The sequence below is a fragment of the Coffea arabica genome, chromosome 1e (assembly GCF_036785885.1).
Source record: "Coffea arabica cultivar ET-39 chromosome 1e, Coffea Arabica ET-39 HiFi, whole genome shotgun sequence".
Classification (NCBI taxonomy): Eukaryota; Viridiplantae; Streptophyta; class Magnoliopsida; order Gentianales; family Rubiaceae; genus Coffea; species Coffea arabica.
This window is the reverse complement of record NC_092311.1, coordinates 46,830,172-46,854,663: the sequence shown is the minus strand read 5'-3', so window position 1 is coordinate 46,854,663 and position 24,492 is coordinate 46,830,172. Positions and strand designations below refer to the sequence as shown.

The 24,492-nt window shown below is 37.8% G+C and overlaps 2 protein-coding genes and 1 long non-coding RNA gene across 5 annotated transcripts; all 3 read left to right on the top strand.

Moving 5' to 3' along the window:
* The first annotated feature begins 262 nt into the window (after positions 1 to 262).
* LOC113707936 (double-stranded RNA-binding protein 2) lies at positions 263 to 4,842 on the top strand. 3 transcript variants are annotated; one of them, XM_027230345.2, is made up of 3 exons: positions 263 to 714; positions 3,187 to 3,406; positions 3,926 to 4,842. In XM_027230345.2, the coding sequence occupies exons 1-3, from the start codon at positions 469 to 471 to the stop codon at positions 4,627 to 4,629; spliced, it is 1,170 nt and encodes a 389-aa protein (XP_027086146.1). In that variant the 5' UTR covers positions 263 to 468; the 3' UTR covers positions 4,630 to 4,842. The 3 variants fall into 3 exon arrangements, with proteins under 3 accessions (XP_027086146.1, XP_027086153.1, XP_071915017.1); XM_027230352.2 differs by lacking the exon at positions 263 to 714 and adding an exon at positions 759 to 2,499; XM_072058916.1 differs by lacking the exon at positions 263 to 714 and adding an exon at positions 2,512 to 2,905.
* A 10,995-nt stretch (positions 4,843 to 15,837) lies between these two features.
* On the top strand, positions 15,838 to 16,546 carry LOC140011038 (uncharacterized). Its single transcript, XR_011818283.1, has 3 exons — positions 15,838 to 15,978; positions 16,129 to 16,215; positions 16,412 to 16,546. It is a non-coding gene; the product is annotated as an uncharacterized lncRNA (long non-coding RNA).
* A 160-nt stretch (positions 16,547 to 16,706) lies between these two features.
* Positions 16,707 to 24,488, top strand: LOC113707908 (homeobox-leucine zipper protein REVOLUTA). Its single transcript, XM_027230322.2, has 18 exons — positions 16,707 to 17,161; positions 17,538 to 17,697; positions 18,220 to 18,308; positions 18,442 to 18,532; positions 18,670 to 18,765; positions 18,899 to 19,012; positions 19,098 to 19,181; positions 19,766 to 19,921; positions 20,000 to 20,074; positions 20,865 to 20,971; positions 21,105 to 21,279; positions 21,518 to 21,706; positions 22,015 to 22,095; positions 22,173 to 22,307; positions 22,689 to 23,023; positions 23,225 to 23,330; positions 23,568 to 23,717; positions 24,126 to 24,488. Exons 1-18 carry the CDS (start codon positions 16,923 to 16,925, stop codon positions 24,273 to 24,275), a joined length of 2,532 nt encoding a protein of 843 aa, XP_027086123.1. The 5' UTR covers positions 16,707 to 16,922; the 3' UTR covers positions 24,276 to 24,488.
* The last annotated feature ends 4 nt before the right edge of the window (positions 24,489 to 24,492 follow it).

Here is a 24,492-nt window from a genome sequence, read left to right as displayed (position 1 = left end):
TTCATAAAATCCAAGAATGACAGGCAAAATATACAATTAAGGATTGACAAACTGAAGGTGGTTTGAAAAAAAAAAAAAAAAAGTATATACGCATATAAATGAAATAAAATCACAACATCCCACCCCTACATGCAAGCCCAACGTTCGGTTCGGTTGACTCCCAGAGTTCCCCACTCGTCGCAAAGAAAGAAACCCCACATCAAGCATTTAATTCTCCCCATTAAAAATCACTGACTGACTACAATCCATTCCACCCCCCCCCCTCTCCTCCCCCAGCCCCACCTTGCTTTCTCTCCTTCCCAGAACCCATCATAACCCATCAGACCATTTCCTTTCCTTCCTGCATGCACACCTCCTCCATTCTTCGTCAACTCCATTAACGACCCGATAACCCATTTAAAACTCTCTGATCCGCCGCCCCAGCCCGAAGGACAGATACAGAGAGAAATTTGTACTTATTAGGGAGCTATGTATAAGAACCAGCTGCAAGAGCTGGCGCAGAGAAGCTGCTTTAACTTGCCTTCCTACACTTGCATTAGGGAAGGTCCAGACCACGCTCCCAGGTTCAAGGCTTCCGTTAATTTTAACGGCGAGACGTTCGAAAGTCCCCATTACCACTCTACTCTCCGTCAAGCCGAGCACGCCGCTGCTGAGGTCGCCCTCAATTCTCTCGCCACTCGTGCTCCTTCTCATTCCCTCGCTGCTAGAATCATTGTAAGTTCTTTTTTTTTTTTCCCCTTTTTTTGGGTCTTTGCAGTTAACTAATTTTAGAAACTTTCTTTTCCCAAAACCAAAACAAAAAAAAAAAAATTGCGTTGCAAGTTTTCTTTTTTCTTCTTGTAGTTCTACTGGCTGCGTAGCTTCTTGTTTGGGGACAAGGAGATGACAAAAACGCATACCCATTCTTACTCTTGAAATTTCGTTTTCTTTTTTTTTCCCCCCCCTTTTGGTTTCACTGGCAATTTTATTTACCCAGATGTACTTGCTCTGGTTGTTTTAGTTTAGTGCGTGCGGATGATGAAATGACGAAAATGCCCTCTCCTGGGCTTCTCGGATTAGTGGGATTTTCTTTGCAAAGTTTAATTTGGACGGGTGTTTGGTCATATTCTGGGACAAAGAGAGTGAAGCTTTTGAGGGGATTATGGGAGTGACCCTTTTTTTTGTGCTATAATATAATTAAGTAGTACTGCCCCCATCTCGCCTTTACATGTTGGTAAACAGCTGTTTTCTATATTGCAAATGTAATCCAATCTTGGAACAAGGGGTATTCTGGTCAAACGGTAATTGTTTAGATAATTCAGACCCTTTTTTCCTCCCTGCCCTGGTAGGAGTGTGAAAGGAGAAGCTACCAAATTGGCTTCTCTTCCATGATACACGGTTTGAGTTGTGGAATTGTTGGTGAGACCGTTCAAAGTAGTAGTGGAGACGCTTTTTTTTTTTTTCTAAGCAATTCATGACATTTTAAGAAGTGGGTTTTGCTTGAATTTTGGGCGGATTCACTAATTAACAAAGATATAAAATAGTAATGTGACGAAGATTGACAATTGAATTTGCTGACTTTTGGGTTTTTGTTCTTTTATTTAAAGCGCAAAAATTGAAGACGTTGATGTGAGTATGAACACATTGAAATCTTGGGGGGACACTGTTACCTAACTATAATAACTATGGTATTCAATTCAGATTAGCCAACTTTCAGGCTGGTCACGTGGTAGAGAATTCTCTGGTTTGCAATTAATTTCATGCCAAGTAAACTTGCAGTTTTGTGATGACTGGAAATTAATGGTTGATTTTATTTTGCGTAGGTCGTTTTTCCGGTAACTGCATGCAAATTACTATAACAAGACCAAATAGAAACTTCTTTGCAGAAAAAGGATGATAAAATGAAGTCAAGAAAATACACCACTATTTATATGGGGGAAAAAAAAAAAGACTACAGGTCAAGCATTAAATGATGAATTTTTGTATTACTCTATGCTGGGAGAATAGTCATGGTGGCACATGTGGGAGGTCTAGAGCAAATTTATGGTCTTGTCTCCCTCAATTTAATGTATTTATAGATACATACAACGCTATAGTGTGCACATGACTATTTAACACTAGCATGGATGGTTGGCCCTTTATGACCTGCAAAATGTATTCATTTGAAGTTTATGAGAGTATTCTTTTCCCCACGTAATTTCTCGTGGCGGGATACATGTTCAATAATCAACATAAAAGAAATCGATGTCTCAGTTACTGCTGATTTTAATTCCAGATCTGTGACTCTGGCTTGAGCTTTTGAGGTCATGGAATTCTCAGTGTATGCAGTGGAAAGGTTTAATGGCTGGCAGGATTATATGATTCAGAACTAATCGAGCACGTAGAACCTTCCAAGTTTCCCATTCTTTCTTTCTGACTAATCTATATGAGAGCTAGAGGAGGTTCTTTCCTCTTAAATGGATCAAAAAGAGCTGCTGATGGAAGGATCTAGTGTTTTTTTTTTTTTTTAAAGTGTAAATGGTAGGTCTTGAACCCGGACCCTTCTCTTTTCTTAAGGATCTAGGAGGTTATCTATCTGTGTAGAATATGTTCAGCTTTTTGTAGATACGATCATTGAGATCGTCTCTGTTTTCCTTAAGTTAGCAATATACAGTGCGCATATCTGTCATTTTACTATCTGGTGTTTGGAAAATTTGGTTTGCTTTTAAATGACCAATCAACCAAGTCTTATTTTCCGTGTAAGTAAGAAAGTTGAGTTGTGTACCGTGCCACATGTCTGATTCTGAAACATAATATTTTTGATCTTATACAGTACAAACTTGTAGTATCTGTTATGACGCTTCTGGTTCTTAGATGTAGCTTGCTTGTGCATATAACATTCTACCATTTGACATTGATGGCACACGGATGATCATAGTCTATGCAGGTAGTTACCATTGACAGTATTTGGGTGCCAATAGTCCAAGCAAATAATTAAAGATTCTCAAAAAAGCATAGATACTCAGATACTATGTATGAGTACCAGATGGATATGTTTGAAGAAATTAGTATGGAGTTTCTTGGTGTTATGCATGCTGGAATATGCAAGCCCTTGTCCTCTCCAAAATATTTTTTTTCACTTTAGTTAGCATCTTTTGATAGTGGCATGATTATTTAAATGACTAATCGAAATTTTGTTTTGGTCTCAATCGGTTTAACGCATGTTAGGATGAGACGGGTGTCTACAAAAACCTCCTACAGGAGATTTCACAAAGAGTTGGATCGCCTTTACCCCAGTATACAACTTTCAGGTCAGGTCTGGGGCACCTACCAGTCTTTACAGGAATAGTGGAACTGGCTGGAATAATGTTTACGGGAGAACCTGCTAAGAACAAAAAACAAGCTGAGAAGAATGCTGCCCTGGCAGCTTGGTCATCACTGAAGCAACGTGAGTCCTCTCTTAACATTTTGAATTGGAAGAATTTCCATTAGATCATGAATACTTCTAGAAGGGATATTCTCTTACATGTTTGTATCTTCCAGCCATATCAAATAAATCTTTTGTACATTGGAGGGAAAATCCATCTTTTATCTCCATGTACCTTTTTGCATGCTCGACTTTCATAAGCTGGACTTTTACATACTGTTAAAATGCAGAAATATTTTGAGGTTCTGTCAATTCAAAATGAAACACAGGGAGACGTGATAGGAGTTTAAAGTTGTACAGTATTAGGTATTGTTTCCCATGTATGACAAATTTCTCTTCTCCCAGCATATGAACCAAACATGTTGAAGAATCATACTACAAATCTTTACTTCTTTGATATATGAAAACATATTGTACAAAAAAGATCACCATGCTTGATCCCTAACATGTTAGGATCCAGTTATCAATTCCCAGTATTTTCATTGTACTAGTTGGGGTACTTACGGTGAACTTAAGAGGGCATATTTTCTTTTGGTTCAGTGGCACAAGAAGATTCTAGTTCATCATCAGAGCCAGAGAATAATGATGAACAGGAGCAAATCAGAATAGCTAGAGCCCTACTTAACTACAGGTTGAAGGAGAAGATTCATATGTCTAACAGTAGCAGAACCTCTGTTCCCTTTCAGAAGAAATCTTTTATTCCACCGCCTCGGCCATCAAGTCCGCAGCGTCCTCCCACGGCCGCATCTAAAATCCTCCCCTTGTTTTGCCAAAATAGTGTTTCTCAGAATAAACAAGCAGTAGCAAATGACAGCCCTGTTCCATTATCACAGTCTCTTTCATCAGAGGCGCGTTCAGTTCACTGCCACAAGCTTCCTACCATGGAGAGGGCAACTTATGTTCCTATTACACAGTACAGGACACCTTACAAAGGGATTGCTCCTCCTGTTACAATCAGAACAGCAGTACCAGTTTACTCTGCACCACCCCTTCCAGCACCATCTGCAAGTCACACTCGAGCAATGCAGCCTCGACCTGTGCGAATGGCTCCCCCAGTTCGTATCAGGCAAGCTATTCCTGTATTTGCTGCTCCATCAGCAACCCCAAAGAGAGAATTACCAAGTAGTATAGCTTATAGCTTGTTAGCAAAATCACCACCTCATGCTGAAGAATCAGGAAGTGAGCCAAGCATTGACATAAATGAATCTACAGTTTTGAAGTGCTTCGAACATCTGGAAATTTGATGGTAACTGGAGAGATACGAATGTACTACTTATGTTTTGTGTATGAGTTTACTCTGCATTTCCGTCTCTTGCTGCTTTTTGATACGAGTGCCTCGTGTTCTTCATTTACCATAGTTTACTTTCAGCTTCTGCCTGTCAATTTAGTACCAATGTTACCGAACGCTCCCAGTTGCGGGGATGATGCAAGAGGGTCACTGCTTCTAAGATTAAAAATATCGTCTATGATGCTTCTATCGGATTATGATGTTTGCTAATAAGATCCATGTCTACAGATCTAATGGGTCTCATTATTTATATTGATTTGTTGGAGAGAAGAGAGGGAAGGTTATCAACAACCTAATTCCCTGACTGTCTTATGAAATTCTTTCCACTGAATTAGAAGATCGCCCTTCTACCGCTGCAACTCCTGTCGACTCCCAGCAAATTTCTTCCTTTATCAGAGTTAGAGACATCTATAGTAGTTTTGGGTGCTTTCGCCGCAGTTCAGGATTGTGAAAATTTTCACTTTCTGTAATCCCTTTCTAAACGTCCTATCTTCTGCGAAATATAATGGTGACTTGGGCAGATAATAAGACCATACGAGGCTGCTTTTAGCACAATTACATGAGAGCAAGAAACAAAGGATGAGAAATCTGGACTGGGGTAAAGATGATTCATTTTGACTGTTGTTTCACCAAGAACTACAGCTGAACTGGCGGGCAGCCCGGTTCTTCAAGAAAGAGCCTGCAGCTCAAACCAAAACAGCTGGAGACCAATCCTCACCAGCATAAATCTTACTCTTAAATAGGCCCAAGAGTCTCAATTTGGAAACGGGAAATCAGGAAAGGCCCCAAAGCCCCATACTATTATTCTTCAACGTGACCAGGCATAAACAGGTGACAGATACGGGCTTATAAATAATTTGACTTCCACATCGTATTCTTTTTGTGAACAATATTTTTTTTCCCTTGGCAAACCAAACAAATAACGGGTACCATCAACGAGAAAAGAATCCTGTGTAATCGATTTAAATTGAGCAGACGAGAATTGGACATCTGCTGCGGTTGACCTGTAAGAGTTGTCCAATCCTTGTAACCACAAGTGATCAAAGCATAATGACTTCTCAGCATCGTACAAAGGACTATGATCGATGATGCCAGCCAGTCTTCCTTGCATTTATCATAGCCAAACTTGATGTCTTCCAGTGACATATATTCCCAAGTACCAGCTCATGCAATGTCTCGCCTCTGAGGTGAAAGTAGATGCATAATAAATGATCGCAACCACTAAAAGTTACTCGTAGTACATAATCAATAGCTAACACGATTTTGGAGAATTGCTAATGTGCGTGAAAGTTCTTGAGCAACTTTCCCAAATTTGTATGCTACATCGCTAAAAGATTCAGTGATAAGTCATACACCCATCTGCCAACTAAAATAAGCAATGAAAGCATGTGCATTCATTTTCTGTGCATTTGAATGCGAATTTGCCGCTGAGTAATTGTCCTTAGCATCCAAATTCAACATCTATGATGAATACCTTTCTTGGTTCTAAAAATGTGGGTCGATTTCATGATTGTGCCCTGAAAATGCTTAGGTAGTTGTAAATGATTACTGTTGTTACTCTTCGTTTATGGGAGCTCCCCAAACTACGTGCCCTATATATCAATTGTTTCGTTCTGGTCAACGTTCGTCCTGAAAATGTATCAAAGTCAAAAGTACAGAACTTTTCTTCCCTGTCGTTGACTTTTACATGAAAACTTAGTATGAACTGTAATGACTACTACTATTAAGGACTCTTTAACAATTTTTTTTACCATCGCTCAGCAGAATTCAAGAAGGGATTACAAAGCAATCTCTTAGCTAAAAGGAAAAAATGGGTTTTTTTTTTTCGTTTAATATTCCTGCATTGAAGATGGGACTAATTTTTATCGTTAGCAGTGAATGTGTTCTGTATTATCAACTAGAATCATCGAAATCTTTCTTGACACATGATTCAAGCCTTCAATGCACAGCCGCTTTAATGGTCAACGAAATGCGCTGGTCTCACTCTCTTGTCCGGATCGAGAGGTCCTTGTCTCGTGCATGAAACTGGTTATCCATTAGTCACCAGGCTTCATGCTCTTGATTCTGCAACTAATATTTGCTGTTAACGATAGTAGTATTATGGTTGGTTCTGGAGTACCTAAATCAGGCTAGCAGAGTATTAGTCCACTTCAATTGGGCCTCCCTCGCTGTCATCCATAGTTGATAGGATGCATTTAGCAGCTTAGTACACTAAAGTTGTGCAAAAATAAGCACGCCACGCATAACCTAATGACAATCAAGAACAGTCAAGTTGTAAGGCGTTTCACATTCTATAACTTACTTGACGTAGATTAGATATATCCTCATTTGAGAAATATGATGAATGAAATGTTCCCACAAATATATGGGGGAACATAGGTACACATGGCTGTATATACATCCTGATTTGAAAATCACAGGGGATATTCTTTCTGTATGGTAGATCCCAACCCAAATAGGAATACATTGGAAATGGACTTGATTCCTCGGTCTCAAGGCTGAAGTTACTATTTTGTGCTTGGACAATGCCCAAAATCAAGAAGAGGAGGGGGTGTACAACCATGGCATGATTGGCATCTATTTCTATTTGAGGGTTAAAATGTTTGAGGTGAAAAGAACTATTTTGTGCTTGGACAGTGCCCAAATTGAAGGGGTTTACAACCATGGCATCTATTTCCGTTTGTGGGTTAAATTCTTTATGGGGAAAAGAACAGTGGAAGAATGGAATACAGTGCAAATGGGAAGGGTGGTTATGTGATGTGATAAAAAGAAAGGGAAGAAAAGTACTACTAGACTATTACTACAGCTAAAACAAGTGTACTAAACAAGCAAAGGTGAAGGCTCAATGAGTCATGAGGAGGGCAAAAGAGAGGGAGAGTCATATCATATCCATGTGTAAATGGGCTAAAGGTGGTGGGGCCAAGTCTCCACTTCAACGACACCAAAACCCATCAAAGCAAAGGTCCATGTCAGCATTCTATCAATTTACGCAACCTGCTTAAATAAAAAAATTTTCCCCTACTTTGGGGCCGGCCCAGACAGGATGGGCCCACGAGAAGGTGGGGACTGTGATTGGACCGGGGGGTGGGGATGAAGGAGAGGGGCCCAACTGGGGTTGAGGAAGCACTGGCATTTATTCCTTCCCTATGAAAAAAGCAATGGCTCAAGACAAAAGGAGAGATAGGAACCCTCCACCCATTAGGAACATGAAGGGGAAAAAAATTAAAAAAAAAAAGGTGAAAGGAAACAAAAGAGGGAAAAAAACAAAGGGGAGTGAAGGAGACAAAGTGGGAGAATGTTAATCCCATCACCTAAAGTTGTAAAAAGGAAAGCAAATCAATCTCTCTTATGTATCTGTCCATTTGACTTTGTTATTCCTCATCATAAACCATTGATTGTACTAAGCAGATGGAACTTGCATTGTCTGCTCTGCTTCCATTCCATCTATCTATCTTGGTCAATCTTTCTCTGTGTCATGGCCTTGGAAAACACTAGCAGTCCCTTACTTGCTACTTTTCCTTCACTTCTTTTCTTTTATTGATGATGATGCAAATTCAAAGGGGTATTTCATTCAAAGGGGTCTTTCAATAGTTCCTCAACAACCCAAAAAAAAAAAGCATATATATATATACGTAACCAATTTTATACTAGTAGCTAGCTAGGACAATAATTATTGGGGATATAGTTGAGCACTCTTGGTCCTTCGAGCTTCAAAAGATGTATAAATGACAAGAGATAAAATCTTCTCCTTAATAAAGCCGAAGTAGCAAACATCAAACTCCTCCTTTCCTTTTTCCCTAATGCTCCTAGCGTTTAACAACAAGAGAAAGAAGAATGGCAACTACTGTCCTTCTCAAATGCTAAAATTAACTTCCGCTTGCCAGTTATCCTAGTCTTAATTGTATAAAAAGGGTCTGTTCTCAACTGATTCTGATTTTTATAAAAATTAATTTTCGACCCCTTTTTAGCTCTAAAAATATTTTAAAAAAGGCGAAAGAAAAAGCAATTGAGAACGTTACGCAAAAGATTTTCTATGATCAAAAGCTAAAATTAGGTAAAAAGAAAATAATTAACTTTAGCAGCAGACCAAAAATAAAAATAAAAATAAAAATAAAAGCGAGCTACACAAGTCTGTAACAAGAAGAAATAAGATATGGACTCATCATCAAGTGGTCCATCCATATGAGAGATTAAATATATTAGTTCTGACGTTTTTATACATGGATAGGTGATTAGGCAATCAGGACTCAGGAGGGAAAAGCAAGCAATTATCTGCATATTCGATCGAGCCTTCTCTTTTCTTTTGTATCAGAAAAGCACATGATCCCCACAACACAACAATGTGGATGTGGTGTGCGACTCTCTCTCTCTCTCCCTCTCTGTATATATATATATACATAGATACATATATACATATATATATATGAAGAAGAGTATGTTCACACAGTCACACAGTTACACTCACTACCAATTAACAGTTGTGCGTGCATATATCCTGAGTTACGCTACTGCTGCTACGTAGTACGTACTGCTTCGCAAACACGCATAGCCTCCTCACACAGTGAGTCAGTGTGAGAAAGAAGATTATGGTTGAATCTGAGATACACACACGCACATATATATATATATATATATACAGACATTGCACAATGATACCGACAGCAACAAATATGAAGCATGAAAACCTTTTCCCGAAAGTGGCTGCGATTTCTTTCCTTTGAACATAATATAGTTATTCGTGTAAAATTTTGCCACATGGTTTTAGGCGGTTGGCATGCTCCAAAGGAGACATTCAAAGTCATGTTTGCTAAGATTGCGAAAATCTTTCACTTTGACGCTGGGGAGTTTCATGATCCATACTTCTTCCTAAATTCGACTCCCACCCACCCCCCCCCCCCCTCCACAAAAAGAAGGAAAGAAAATTATACCCTTTACAATCAGCTTAATTATATGTACCATAGTCATTTTTTCTCCCCCCCCCCCCTAATTGACCTTAACCCATATTATTTTCGATTGTGATTTTTTCACGGATGAATTTTTATATTTTCCGTGAACACATTTTTCAATTATTTTTTTACCTCACGTACATTAAATCGTTACAGTACATCTTTTCATTAAAAAAAAAAAACTCCTAAAAATAGCCATCCAAATAGGAATTCTCCAAAATGGCATTTGAGTAATGAACTACTTGCTACATTTAGTTTCATGCATAGCCATATTGCATGTAGGGAGCGAACCCTCGATGGCATAGAAGATGTTACTAAAAGTACAACAGTATCATAATTGTGTAACATCTCATCTCTTACAAATATTATAATCATCCACCAGATTAGAAGTGTTAGATTTATGTATCGGGTTATTGGCTCCATATTAGTTTGAGAGATAATTGTGTAAAAATGTTTAATAAGTACTACAGTATATAAATAAGAGTCGAAAAAATTACTAACTTAAAAATTTTTAGGTCAATACGGACTCCTCGCTCGGATTCTCTCGTAAGTGTGCACATATCCTAATCCCGAGGACTTTTTTTAAAAATTTTTAATTACATAGGCTACTTTCTAGTATAATACTACTAGAAATTGAGTTCCAAAGGGTTATCAGAAATCCCGATCAAACCTTTTTTTTTCCCCACTTAAGTATAATATTCCGAATGTTTAAAGTAAGTTGATAATTGAATTTAATATAGCATAACATCCTCATCTCACCGAAAAAGTAGGGGAAAGAAAGGAGCGTTAGAAAAAAAAAAAAAGAAAAGGGAAGGAGGTTAAGGTTAAAAAGGTAAAACTAAGGGTTTTTATCTTTCTCACTCAGATTTAGGTCTAACCTAATCGCAACAAATGATTAAAATTTTCCTGAGACGGTACACAATCATTGATTCCAAAAGATGCAATTTAACCAGACCCCCTTAAATATAATACTACATGATCCTACGCTCCGACTTTCCTTTTCCTTTCCAGGTTGGCCTTGTTTGGATTGGCCTTGTTTCCGTCGGAAAATATTATCATTTTTCGTGATCACATTTCTCTATTACCTTTTTCCCTCACATATATCAAATCGCTACAGTAATTTTTCCATGAAAAATGAGGAAAAATGCAATCCAAACACATTATTATTGTGCAAAATTTTTTTCTTTTTTAAAAAAGGAAGAAGTAAAAAAAAAAAAAAACCTCTCGAGACCAAAAAGATGAAGAATGTCTTGTTTCGTAATTAATAAAAGCATTAATTTGAAAGTATTTTATTTAATAGGACTTTTTTTTTTTTTTTGGTCAGACTCAGAACTCAGAACAAATTTGGTTTGTGTTGGGAAGCAAAATTTAGAAATAGATTTCAGTGAGATGTGTGGGACGCACGTGAGGTCTTCTTTTTGCGCATGCCAAAAGCTGATGCATGAAAATGCAATTTTTTTATCCACAATTCCATATTATTATTATTATTATTATTAAATCCAGTGCAGTGTTTTTTGTCGTTTATGTAGTGTTGTTTTTTTATTTTTATAAATAGTCATTTCTGATTTTGTCCCTTCTTTTACACAAATACCACTACTATATTACAATCAGTAATTGCATCTTATAGTTTCCTTTTAACTACTAATAAATACGCCCTGTTTAAATAACCAAGAAAATCACAAATTGGGTACCAAGCAAAAGGATTTCTAGATTTAACTCCATACTTTTTTTTTTTGTTTATTATATAGTCCAAAACTAATATTTGTGATTTACAGAATCAAATAGAAATCGGTACATATCAAAATATTTTGGCATCAACTTCATGCTTTATTTGTCTATATACTTACTTAGTAAAAGAAAAAAAAAGATTTTTTTTCCAGAGAACGTCTCAATGTACTTACAATATACATCCTTATTTTCACATTAACTTTTTATCTTAGCTTTTGAGGCCCGTCAAAATCTATATTTTCTAAAGATATAAAATTGTTATCACAAATTTAAAAACTTTTTTTCCTTATACTACTAAAAGAAATACTCAACCTTACGGAATGTTTATGGAATTTCTCACCCAACTTTATTAAGCATTTCGTGTTAGACGATTTTTGGTAATTTAGTTAATAATAGTAATTTATTTTTTATGAAAAGGAAATACATAGTAGCATACATAATTTCAGAAAAAAAGAGGTAAAAAAATCAAATTTAAACAAAAAGCGTACTACTAACTAGTAAAAATTAGGAGTAATTTTAGCGGATCCCGGCGTAAACAGAGACCGACCAGAGATAACGTGCGCGCCGGAAGGATTCTGGCAGCAGCGTTGCGTTACTGCCACTTGACAAAGATTGATTGATAAAGGCGTCAAAATTAAGGTCCACTAATGCTATCATGCGCGCATTCACTTTTTTTTAAGAACTTTGGTCTGGAATTAAGAAACCGCAGTCCAGACTCCTGCAACTCATTTTCAATGCTCCTGGTCCCTCCTTCCTCCCTCACTCACTCACTCACTATGGTGTATGGTGACTATGGTCTATGCCTTTTTTTTTTTTTTCCTTCTTCTTTTTTTGTTTTTGGGGGGATGGGGGGAAGTGGGCTGAGAGGTTCTTTTTCACATTTGCCCTCGTTTAAATTCTCCATACTGCCCTTGCCAAATACCACCATTTTCATTTTCATGAAATTGTTGTTGACTTGGACTCAAAAAATTATTACTCGTATACATTTAGGAATTGAGAGTATGATGACAAGGGTGTGTTTGTACAGTTGTGGTGGTCCTTGATCAAATTATTAAAAATTGTTTTTTGTTGTAGAATGCGTTTGATTTTGTGACAGAATCTTCTTCATATCTGAAAGTGTTATTTTTGCCGGCGTTTGGGTAGTTAAGTCCTGGGAGCAATTCAAGAGTTGCCGGCTTTTGAGTTGACTTCTGGGATTAGGTTTAATTAGTCAAATTTCGTTTCTCGAAAGAAGAATGTGTTATTTTTGCATGCTATTCAATTTTACCTCGACAAGTAATGAAGCCAAGAGCCCCATGAAATTTGGGTTAATCTTCATCGCATTCTAGATCAATAATATAAATTAATGATGGAAAAAAGGAGAGATTATTGTTGAAGAAGATTGATGGCGTTGGTTGACATTCTTGAACATGACTCAGACTTAACAATGATAAAAGTAAAAAGCCAGCAATTGTACCAGATGATCAGCAGCCAATCACAGTCGGACTATCTGTGCAAAATTCTTTGAAGATTGAAATCAATGGCAAGATGTATTAAACTCTGGTCTCTTACCTAAATCATCAGTGATTAGTCACGTCAGTTGAAAAAAAAGCAAAGATACGACGAGGGATTGGTAATCTGCCATTAAATTCTTTCTTACAATTAATCATTCCATTCCTAACTAACTGGAGATCACCACAGCAGCGTCTCCAACATGTTCCTGTTTCCAAGCTTGTTGCTGGGAATGGTGATCCTCATTCGGACAACATATCATGTGGATTTGGCGAATTTTTTTAGGTGCTAACGTCTTATATTATTGTGCCCACATCGTTCTGATTTTGATGAAATGCGATTCATGTACGTGACACAACTAATTACTTGATTTATCACAAACAATAAATAAAAGTGACTCAAATAAAGAGTTTTTTTTTTTTCATACTGATTACAAGATTTAAACAATGGGGCTGTGTTTTATGATATTTTCTTCCCAAGTTGTTGGTTTTTGCATTAAGTGATTAGTACTAAATGTACCCTTGTTTTATGAAATAGTCAGTTTTTTTTTTTATTGTTTGAGTGGATTGAGTGTTTATCCTCAAATTAAAAGGCAACGGGACTCACGTCACAGCGCTTAAGATTCAACTTAATTGAGAGGGATATTTTAATTAGGTGATCGAGAAATTCTTGGTGTGACTTTCGTACAGTTTTTTTTCCCCTTTTCTTTAGAGCCATCCCCAAATTGAAAAAAAAAAAAGCATTATAAAATAGTACTACTATTTATGCAGTTGAAAAAGCGGAAAAGATGAAAGTTGAGAAATTTATTTTAATTAACGGAATGTTTCGTTGAAGAGAGCTCTGATCAATGATGTATTGCAAGTTAGACAGTTAACCAAATAGATTCACGAGAAGTAAGGAAACATGTCAGCAAAAGCAAGACCAGGTAAGTCCATGGGATTCGCAATCGAAATAAAGGTCATTTCGATTTTTAAAGGAAAATTGTTACATTTTTCATGTCATATTTTTTAATTATTTTTTATCTCATATATATCAAATCGTTATAGTCATTTTTTGCAAAAAGTTCAAAAAAATACAATTTTGTATAGAAAATTATTTAAGAAAATATTTAACGTATTTTTATTGTAACACTTTTTTTATAATGTTATGCATATGAAATAAAAAAAATGTGTTTGAGACGTAAATAAAACAAATTTTCAAATAACAAATATACGGACGCTCGCTCGCTGGCGCGCGCACAAACATACAATGCAAAAATTTGACTTGACTCGTGAAATTCCTTTGAAAGCATAGCGGTTAAAAAAATTGGAGCTTTTATAGATGCGGGGAGGCTCTGTCGAATTGCACAGGCACAGTAGCCGTTCAATGGAGCCGGGGAGGGGACAGATTGAGCTTTAAGCAGCTTTTAGAGGGAGGGAGGGAAAGTTTCTTGGGCATCGCTGCGGCCTGCCCTGCACAAGTACTATCGGCGCTGCAGGGCAGGGCAGTACTCCAAATATTCCGGCTAAAGTACCCAGCCCCTCCCCATTCTTCTGTTGAATAAAAATGACAAATCGGCGTGTGAAAAGGAGCAGAAGTGGGGAGAACAAAATTTACTCCTCCAACAGAACAAAGTCCCTTCTCACTAGTCACACCACGCTTCAGACTTCAGACCCTGTGACATGATACATCAAGATTAAGATTTAACCTTTGTTGCCTTGAGTTCAGTTGGGTTGGGTTACAGCCAAGATTCCACATCTAACTACTTTGTCTTAGCATATACTACCATCCCCAACTTTTGCCCGAAGAGAAAAGGGAAAGCAGAAGAAAAAAGAAAACATCTCTTTGGAAGCAAGAGTTGCGTTTCAAGACTTAGTTTGGTTTGGTTAGCTCTTGCTTTCTTAAGCAAAAATCTGGATCCCAAAACATCCAATATGCACTTAAAAGTGAAAATAGCTTGGTGCTTTTATGTGTATCTTTTATTTTCATGGATTTTCATCTCTGCCTTTATTAAATGTCTTACAACAAATCTGGTAAAGAAAATCATTAACTCGTAATAACTTCAAATAAAATTTCATCTTTATTTGTCTTATCATTTTCTTTCTTTTGATTTGTGCATACATAAGGTGTGTCTTCCCCAAGTGTTGAACCAGAGTTGTCAACACGGTGAGAAAAACATGTATTTGTTCTTTTCTGAGGAAGAAAAACACATGTTTCACCAACTGCGTTTAGCTCTTGCTTTCTTTGGCAAAAAATTTTTGAAGTCTCCAAAAGGGATGGGATAATCCCAAAATTTCCAAACAAAATCAGAAAATTAAAAGAAAAAGGTGAGCCTTTTCTGTCAAAATGACAAAACTTTAGTACTAGTAGATGATTCAGATTCAGAGCACAAAACCTAAAAATGCTCAGTCAGAAAGAGAGAGAGACAGAGAGAGAGAGAGGCCTGATCGATCCTGATGGCTGGCTGGACCAAAGGGCAGAGTCAGGTACAGAAACAGCCAATTGGGGTTTGCAGAAGATTTTGTTACTGTGATTTGACTAAAGCATTAAACAGAGTAATCCACAATAATTAAGAAAAGGGCAAAAAAAAAAAAAAAAAAAAGGGTCAATAGTTTGAGGGGCTAATGAGAACAACAGGGGTACTGGGTGGTATGGTAAGTAAATGCGTTCCTTACAACTTTTTCACAAATCCAAACAAACAGATACTACATCCAGACACTACAGGAGGGTATAAAACAGGGTACACAAAACAGTAAAAGATTAGGACAGAGATAAAAAGAAAATCCTGAGCAGAAGCAGCACTATATCAGCAATAGCAATAGTCCTGCTAGCGGCAGCAGCAGCCCCAGCATAAAACACTCCTGCTATTTTCGATTTGCGAGCAAAAATCAAAGGCCTCAATAAACTCTTTTTTCTCTTTCTTTCTTTTTCTTTCTCTTTCTTTACCCACCCACCACTGTCTCTTTAGCCCTCATTCGCTCAGCTCATCAGACCAGTCACTTTCTTTCCTTGTTGAAAATAATAAGCTTCTATTCCCCACTAAAGTTTGAATCTTTTTTGCTTAAACACTTCATTTGTCTTCAATGTTCGGTTGATGTTTTATCTGGGTTTTTCTTTCTTTGAAAAATCGGCTTCACGGGTTCTTCTCTAATGTCTAAAGGGTAAGGTCTCTTATTATTCTTTCTTTTTCTTGACAAGGGAAAGGAGAAAGACCGGTGGAAGTTACAGAGTCCCCTTGCATTGTTGTCTTTTTCTTTTTTTAATTTTGGCGCTTCTAGAAGGAATGAAAGAGATGACATTTTTCTCTTCAGTTACTGTGACAGATTTCCAGCTGTCAATCTTGGCATAAAGCTTCGTCAGTTTGTCTGCTTTGAACCCTCAAGGCCTTCTCGTTTTGGGTAAATTTTTCTTGGAGGTGAAAGTTGCTTATTTTTTGGCTTCCTGAGCTTAACTCGTCCTCGCATTAGCGAACCATGACTTGGGTTTTCACTTTTAACTCTCCTTAAAGCAGAGGTTTACAGGACTGGTTTTATTTCTGTGGTTGAAAACTTGTGGACTAATACTGATGGAAATTTGTTGGGTTCTGCTTTTCAGGCTTTGGTTGTCTGTAATTTGGAGTTTTTCTGTCTGAGATTGGAGCTTTGGCGTGAACAAGGGTGAGAACTAAGAAGAGGTTACAACTTACAACAGAAAGAGGGAAAAAAAAAAAAAAGTAAGACGTGTAGGAGGTTTCATGTGAAAAGCAAGATAAACCGAAGGGATTGGTTTTTGTCAGTATGTGTGTGATCTGCAATAACCCATAGCTTTGGTTAAGCTATTTTGGCTCTACATCAAATTTGAAGGTTGAGTCTTGAAGATTATTAGGGTCCTTTCACAGTCTAAGACACCTAGGACAAAGGAATCTTGTGGTTACCCAAGATCATCGTCAGTTTCATGTTTTCTGATATCACTAGAGAACAAGTCTGGGGAGAAAACAAGGGGAAAAAGGGGCCTTTGCTTCAGAAACTGTTGGTACATATTGTGGTGCTGCTGAATTCTCAGAGTTTCTATAATTCCGTGGAATTGTACATTGTGAAGTATTGAGTTTGCGGGGTGGAAGGAAAAAATGGCTATGGTGGCACAGCAGCACAGGGAGAGTAGCAGTGGGAGTATTAGCAAGCAGAATAGTAGTATTGATTCTGGAAAGTATGTAAGGTACACTGCTGAGCAAGTTGAGGCTTTGGAGAGGGTTTATACTGAGTGTCCTAAGCCCAGCTCGTTACGTAGGCAGCAGTTGATTCGGGAATGTCCGATTCTGTCAAACATTGAACCTAAGCAAATCAAAGTCTGGTTTCAGAATCGCAGGTATGAAAGAGTTTTTATGCTGTTTGTCATACAAGGCGGCCTGCTTCTGTTCCTTTTTTCCCCCACCTTCATTTTGGATCGTTCATTTCTAGTTATGCATTTCTTGCATTCTCGCAATTTTGTTACTCAGAATGGAGTCTGTATTAATTCCGATTAAGTTAGCTGCTGCTTATTATACGCCAAATCTATTTGAATTTGAACATACAACACTAATTTGAGGTTTTAATAATTAGTACCCTGAAGGTAGTTTGTCTGTGGAGGTTAATTAGATATATTTGAATTTGAATTGATCTAAAACATACTTGATTGAGTTGTGCTTGTTCTAGATCAAGTATTACCATGGATGCTAAAATAAGACGGTTACTTTCTGACGCAGGTGTCGAGAGAAGCAGCGAAAAGAGTCTTCTCGGCTCCAAACTGTAAATAGAAAGTTGACTGCAATGAACAAACTATTGATGGAAGAGAATGATCGCCTGCAGAAGCAGGTCTCACAGCTGGTCTGTGAGAATGGGTATATGAGGCAGCAGTTGCAAACTGTATGTTGGAAACTTAGCTTGTTTCATTGCCCACATTAACACTCATCTTTAATGTTTTTAAGTTAGATGCAAGCAGCAAAGCGTGATGGATTAATCTACCTAGCATCTGCATTTATCTGCCATAGATTATGATTCTAAGGCTCACCAGTTCAGGTCCTTCATAGAGACCTAGCTGTTCTTGGCACATTCTGAACAAAAAATCTCTTCATTGTAATATTAACACAAAAAAAACCCCCTAAAAGTATACATTCAAACAGAAAGATAGGGACTTTGAGCATTGGGATTTTGATTTTTTCTTTGTTCTCCTGTGCTTTAGTTGGATTTTCATCACTGATTTGGTTTATTTTCTTTGCTTTACGTGCATGTAGGTTCCCCGCCCTCTCTACTGGTTCCATCACATAAATGATTATCACCATTACATACACATGCAACTTCTCCCATTTATAAAGATGACGTTGATCTTCGAGGCTATTTGAGAAATTCGTCATCCTGCTAAAAAATTTCTTGACTCTATTTCTGTAGGCATCTGCTGCTACTACCACTGATGCAAGTTGTGAATCGGTAGTAACCACTCCTCGGCATTCTCTAAGAGATGCTAACAACCCTGCAGGGTAATTATTTATTCTATTATTAGCCATTCTCTCTTTCTCCTTTTGTGTGCACACGAGCACAAGCTGTAAGTTATGTAAATTATGAGTGAAAGAATGGTTGGTAGTTAGCACTGTTTCTTTTGGTTTTTGGCAGACTATTGTCGATTGCAGAGGAGACCTTGACAGAGTTCCTTTCAAAGGCTACAGGAACTGCTGTTGATTGGGTGCAGATGCCTGGGATGAAGGTACGAGTTTCTGAATCTCATTGCTCAATCAGTTTCTTAATTTATTTCCACTTGTAAATTATGATGCTATCCATCCATCCATCTGCCTCTCCAACAATTGACACTATTTCTGCCAATGTTAAAAATTTTATTGTCAGCCTGGTCCGGATTCGGTTGGGATCTTTGCCATTTCACATAGTTGCAGTGGAGTGGCAGCTCGAGCCTGTGGTCTTGTTAGTTTGGAACCAACAAAGGTAAGGCTTAGTTGTGGAAATTGCTGTGTTGGCCTTTTACGTCATGTGACTTCTTTTTAACAGCTTTTGCTTAATATGACTTCTTATATTGCTGATGATCAAATGCCTGCCTTTATTCTCTGAACTTTGACAGATTGCAGAGATCCTTAAAGACCGCCCATCTTGGTTCCGGGACTGTCGGAGCCTTGAAGTCTTCACTATGTTTCCTGCTGGAAATGGAGGGACAATTGAACTTGTGTATACTCAGGTTATTTACCTTGAAGTCACATTCTGTCGTGTCTTTGGGCAGACTGTCAAATAAGAGAAGCTAATGAATCTAAACTTGCTTGCAGATATATGCTCCGACTACATTGGCTCCTGCACGTGATTTCTGGACTCTGAGATACACAACCACCTTAGAGAATGGTAGTCTTGTGGTATGGATATTTCTGGACATTTTTGTTCAAATAGAACTCAAAGATCTTCTAGTTCTCGGCATCATACTGGCTGATTGCTAAGCAAGATTGGAAGCTTAGGGATACAGGATCTAGTCTTGTGTGACTTTGAAACAATGAGTTGACATTCATGGATCTGTGATGGTAATCTAAATGAAAGGGAAATGGGTCTATGACGTAGGGGCAATTATCAGTGTTTATTTACTATAATGAAGTATTTCTGATGTTTCCCCTTAGTAATACAGTTTTTCAACTAATTTATGAATCCTTCCTCTTAATTGTTCCTTTGTTGCATAGGTCGCTTTGCCTGCTAAAAATCTAATGAACAAATATCTTGTAAAGGGTTTTACCTCTCTTTCAACATAAATATAATTATGATACTTCTCATCCTAAAATGGTTCTTGCATTCTTAGAAATCTATCTGGATCTTGTTTATTCAGCTTTACTACCACTAAAAGTAATTTTTACCTTTTGAACTTTGAGTGTCTGCATATAGAAGGATGCTGATAGAAACAAAGTGGATCAAACAAGCATTTTCACTGTTTTTTTTTTTTAATTTCTTCAAGGTTTGTGAACGATCTCTGTCCGGTACTGGGGCTGGTCCAAATGCAGCTGCAGCTTCTCAATTCACAAGAGCTGAAATGCTTCCATCTGGTTATTTGATAAGGCCATGCGACGGTGGAGGATCAATCATCCACATCGTTGATCATTTAAACTTAGAGGTTAGTTTATACCTACACTGGTCTATCATGCATTTATTGGCCCACCCAGGCAAAATCTCAAAATACACAACTGTCCAGGCATGGAGTGTGCCAGAGGTGCTGCGACCACTTTATGAATCGTCAAAAGTTGTGGCGCAGAAAATGACCATTGCGGTGAGTCAAGTGCTGTTTTGATCTTAAATCCTTGTACAAGTTTTTTGTTCACCGCAATGCAACTTTTATGAACAAATTTGTCTATTGAGTTTATGAGTTTTTAGTACAGGTTTGATTTAAAGCAACCACTGTTAAATGCTTCGATACAGAACGAAGAAAAAAAATTGTGTTAGACAATTGTTTTGGACAACTCTAACTTTGGAAATTTAAAGCAACCACTATTAAATGCTTTTGATTTAAAGCGACCACTATTAAATGCTTGAGCAAGCACAACGCTTAACTTCGATAAAGGTTTGTTTTAGACAAACCTAAGTTTAGACAATTGATTTAAAGCAACCACTATTAAATGATTTGATTTAAAGCAATCACACTATTAAATGCTTTGGGCACTGGTTTAAATGTTTTCCCAATCTCAGAAAAGCAAAAGGACAAGATTCCTAAAATATGAAGGGGGCCAATTACACCAAGGCAGTTTTAGAAATTTTAAACAACTCCTTCAGTAGTTGGCAGTTTTGGATTCTTAAAATTCCTAACACGGTTCAGCTTTTGAGATATTTGCTATCATGACAACAACTTTTATGCTGGAATTGGGGACTTGAACAATTATTTTTACCATGCAGAATGATAGGTTATGCTTAAGAATTTAGGCGACTGGAGGTAGTTGGATTAGAGGACTTAATGAGCTGTATCTGTTCATAAAGCGTCTGGTTGCAGTTTGTCACATTTGAAAGTCTAAACTTCTACCCTGGTGGGTGGACAACTTTTATTTACTTCTTTTTAATGTTTGAAGGCCTTGCGATACGTCAGACAAATAGCTCAGGAGACGAGTGGTGAGGTTGTATATGGCCTGGGCAGGCAACCAGCTGTGCTTAGAACATTTAGCCAGAGATTAAGCAGGTCAAGCTCAAATACCATTAGTATCATTCTGCTGCATTTTGTGATATTCTGTCTTTTCTGTTATGATTTTTGTTTGGTGTTTTCTATGTGCTTTATTGAGGTTTTCAGCGGATGATTTTTTTTCCTCCTGTAGAGGCTTTAATGATGCCATCAATGGATTCAATGATGATGGCTGGTCATTGTTGAGCTGTGATGGCGCTGAAGATGTGATTATTGCAGTTAATTCAACCAAGAGCCTGAGCACCTCATCCAATTCTCTTTCCGTGATTGGAGGCATTCTCTGTGCAAAAGCCTCCATGCTACTCCAGGCAAGCAACTTATCTCACAATTTGTTCTTCATTATTACGTCCTCAGCCAAGCAATCTTGCTTGGTAGTGAAACAAATACGTGAAAACTGATATGATTCCAAGACAAGCACTCTGCAATGCTTTCATGTGGCATCCCAAGAAAAATGCAGACCTCCTTCAAATTGTGAAATAGATACAATAATACAGCATGAGTTAATGCATTTAAGTAAATGACAGAACTATCTGTTATTTCTTACAGAATGTACCTCCTGCCGTGCTGGTTCGCTTCCTAAGGGAACACCGTTCAGAGTGGGCAGATTTTAATATTGATGCCTATTCTGCTGCTTCTTTGAAAGCTGGTTCATATGCATATCCTGGAATGAGGCCAACTAGGTTTACTGGAAGCCAAATTATTATGCCCCTTGGCCACACAATCGAACATGAGGAGGTATATATTAGGTGGTTGTCTCATGTTCTTGTTCTTTGTAATGCACATCATGCATATATCCTCTGCTTTTGTGTATTGGTGCCACTGCAAGTCCCACCGCGGAGTTTGTTGTGTTTTCTGTGTTTTATGTCAAAATTCTGTAGATAGTCAAAGTTTTCATTTTCAATTGATGATCCTCTTCTTCAAAGGGACAAAATAAACTGTTTCCAACTTATCATTTGATGTGAATGGACTGCTTTACTTTGCTGGATAATTTTAATATCTAAGATTACCTGACTTCTACGCTCTCATTCGTTATTGCCTCCCAGATGCTTGAAGTAATACGACTTGAAGGGCACTCTCTTGGGCAAGAAGATGCTTTTATGTCAAGAGACATTCATCTCTTACAGGTTTTTCCTTTATTATCTTGGTCATAATGTAGACTAAATGATGTAAACACCTAGCTCTGAAAAGGGATCCTCTGCAGATGTGCAGCGGAGTTGATGAGAATGCCATTGGAGCCTGCTCTGAACTCGTTTTTGCTCCAATTGATGAAATGTTCCCAGATGATGCCCCACTGCTACCCTCGGGTTTCCGAATCATTCCTTTGGAATCAAAATCAGTTGAGTTCGACATTCTTCGTTTAGAACTTATCGTTTCTTCCTGAAGACTGGTGGATTTAATAATGATCTGAATATTGGCCTGATTGTTGGTTCCAATAACAAGTTGATACTTCTGCTTTTGCTTATGAATAGAACACTGGTAGTATGAGATGCACCATTGTCAATTAAGTGATTTAGCTGAACAATCCAAGTTACGTTTCTTGCAGTCATTTGTTATGTAAAGAATCATTAATAATTGTAGATATGTGGCACTAGATTTTGTGGGCATGTTAGTCCTCTTGGATGTTACTTTAGCATGTGGTTTGAATGGATTGGCATTTTGTATTATGAACTTGTTTTCAAGTTATTTTCGTGGGATGACTAATAAGATTTTTGTACAGGGTGATGCACATGACACATTACCTACAAATAGGACACTGGATCTGACCTCAAGTCTTGAAGTTGGCCCGGCTTCAGCCACCACTGCAGCAGATGCATCCTCATGTTACAATGCGCGTTCAGTATTAACTATTGCCTTCCAGTTTCCCTTTGAAAACAATCTTCAAGAAAATGTTGCGACCATGGCACGCCAGTACCTTCGAAGTGTGATTTCTTCTGTACAGAGGGTTGCCATGGCTATTTCCCCATCAGGAGTAAGCCCCACTGTTGGACCAAAGCTTTCCCCGGGCTCTCCTGAAGCTCTGACACTAGCTCACTGGATCTGTCAGAGTTATAGGTAATGTTTGTCTTGGTCAATCTGATCATCACTTCAATGCTAGTCTGATGATTAGTTAAATGTTCACTAAGAGTGGTATTGCCTGGAATATTTCTGGAGCAAAATGCTTTTACTTCTTGCATCTGAGCAAAAAGAAAGTCGGGAAGTTAAAAGAAGTAACAATGCTGCTTCTCATGTATTGTTTGTTTTATCAATTCTCAGTTACCATATGGGGGCAGAATTGCTGAGAGCTGATCCTTTAAATGGTGATACAGTATTAAAGAATCTCTGGCTTCATCAAGATGCCATTTTGTGCTGCTCGCTGAAGGTATAGTACACGAAATATGTGTTAGTAAATGCTGCTGCTTTTATTTGTTTGCTTTTTGTCTTCCATCCCATTCCCTGTACTTCACCTTCAAGTTAGCGAACTGTTCACTTGAGACTTGATATGTGCTCGCTTTCCAGAATTCGACTTAACTCCATTTTATTTATTATTATTATTTATTTATTTGGTCTCACTGGCAATATACTGGCTAAATTGTTTTCGGCTTTCTTTTTGCTGCAGTCACTGCCAGTTTTCATATTTGCAAATCAAGCTGGACTTGACATGCTGGAGACGACCCTGGTGGCTCTACAAGATGTCACCTTAGATAAGATTTTTGACGACACAGGGCGCAAGGCACTCTTTGCTGAATTTGCAAAGATCATGCAACAGGTATCCTGGATGTTCCTAGAAGCTTATTTGTTAATAATCTCAAATTTACTTCCAAAACACGTGCAATTCTGGTGGCTTAAAATTAAAAAAAAAAAAAAAAAAAAAAATCTGTCCTGTAAAATCGCATTCAAGTTTGAGCATACAATGTTGCAGCTTAGTTCACCAAGGCTGAGCATACAATGCTGCTAATTTATTCCATGTCTATTCGCAATGGGATTATTCCAAATTTCAATTGAAATAATAAAATTCTTTCCATATGCATATTCATGAATGCCATGAAACTCATTTTATTGCATGTCCGTGTCTCTACCAATATAATAATGGGTGTTGTTTTCTTGGAAGTTCCTTGCGTGCTTGTTAATCCTGTACTTTGCCTAATATATATATATATATATATTCAATTCTCAGGGTTTTGCTTACTTGCCTGGTGGAATATGCATGTCAACAATGGGGCGCCATGTTTCATATGAACAAGCCATTGCCTGGAAAGTCCTTGCGGCAGATGAAAATACTGTCCATTGCCTTGCTTTCACTTTTGTCAATTGGTCTTTCGTGTAAATGCGAGTACCAGCTAATGAAACCGTCCTCTTTCGCTATAAGATTGCATTAGAGCCTCGACAGAAAAGGTTGTTGATCCAGGAAAGAGGAAGCTGAAAAGTTTTGTAATATTCAATTCCCACCCCGTCTGTATTGATTTATTTATAATTGTAACGTATTTCTGCTCTTTAAGATTTCTATTTTATCTTCAATAGAGAATTGCTTCCCTCGTTAGATC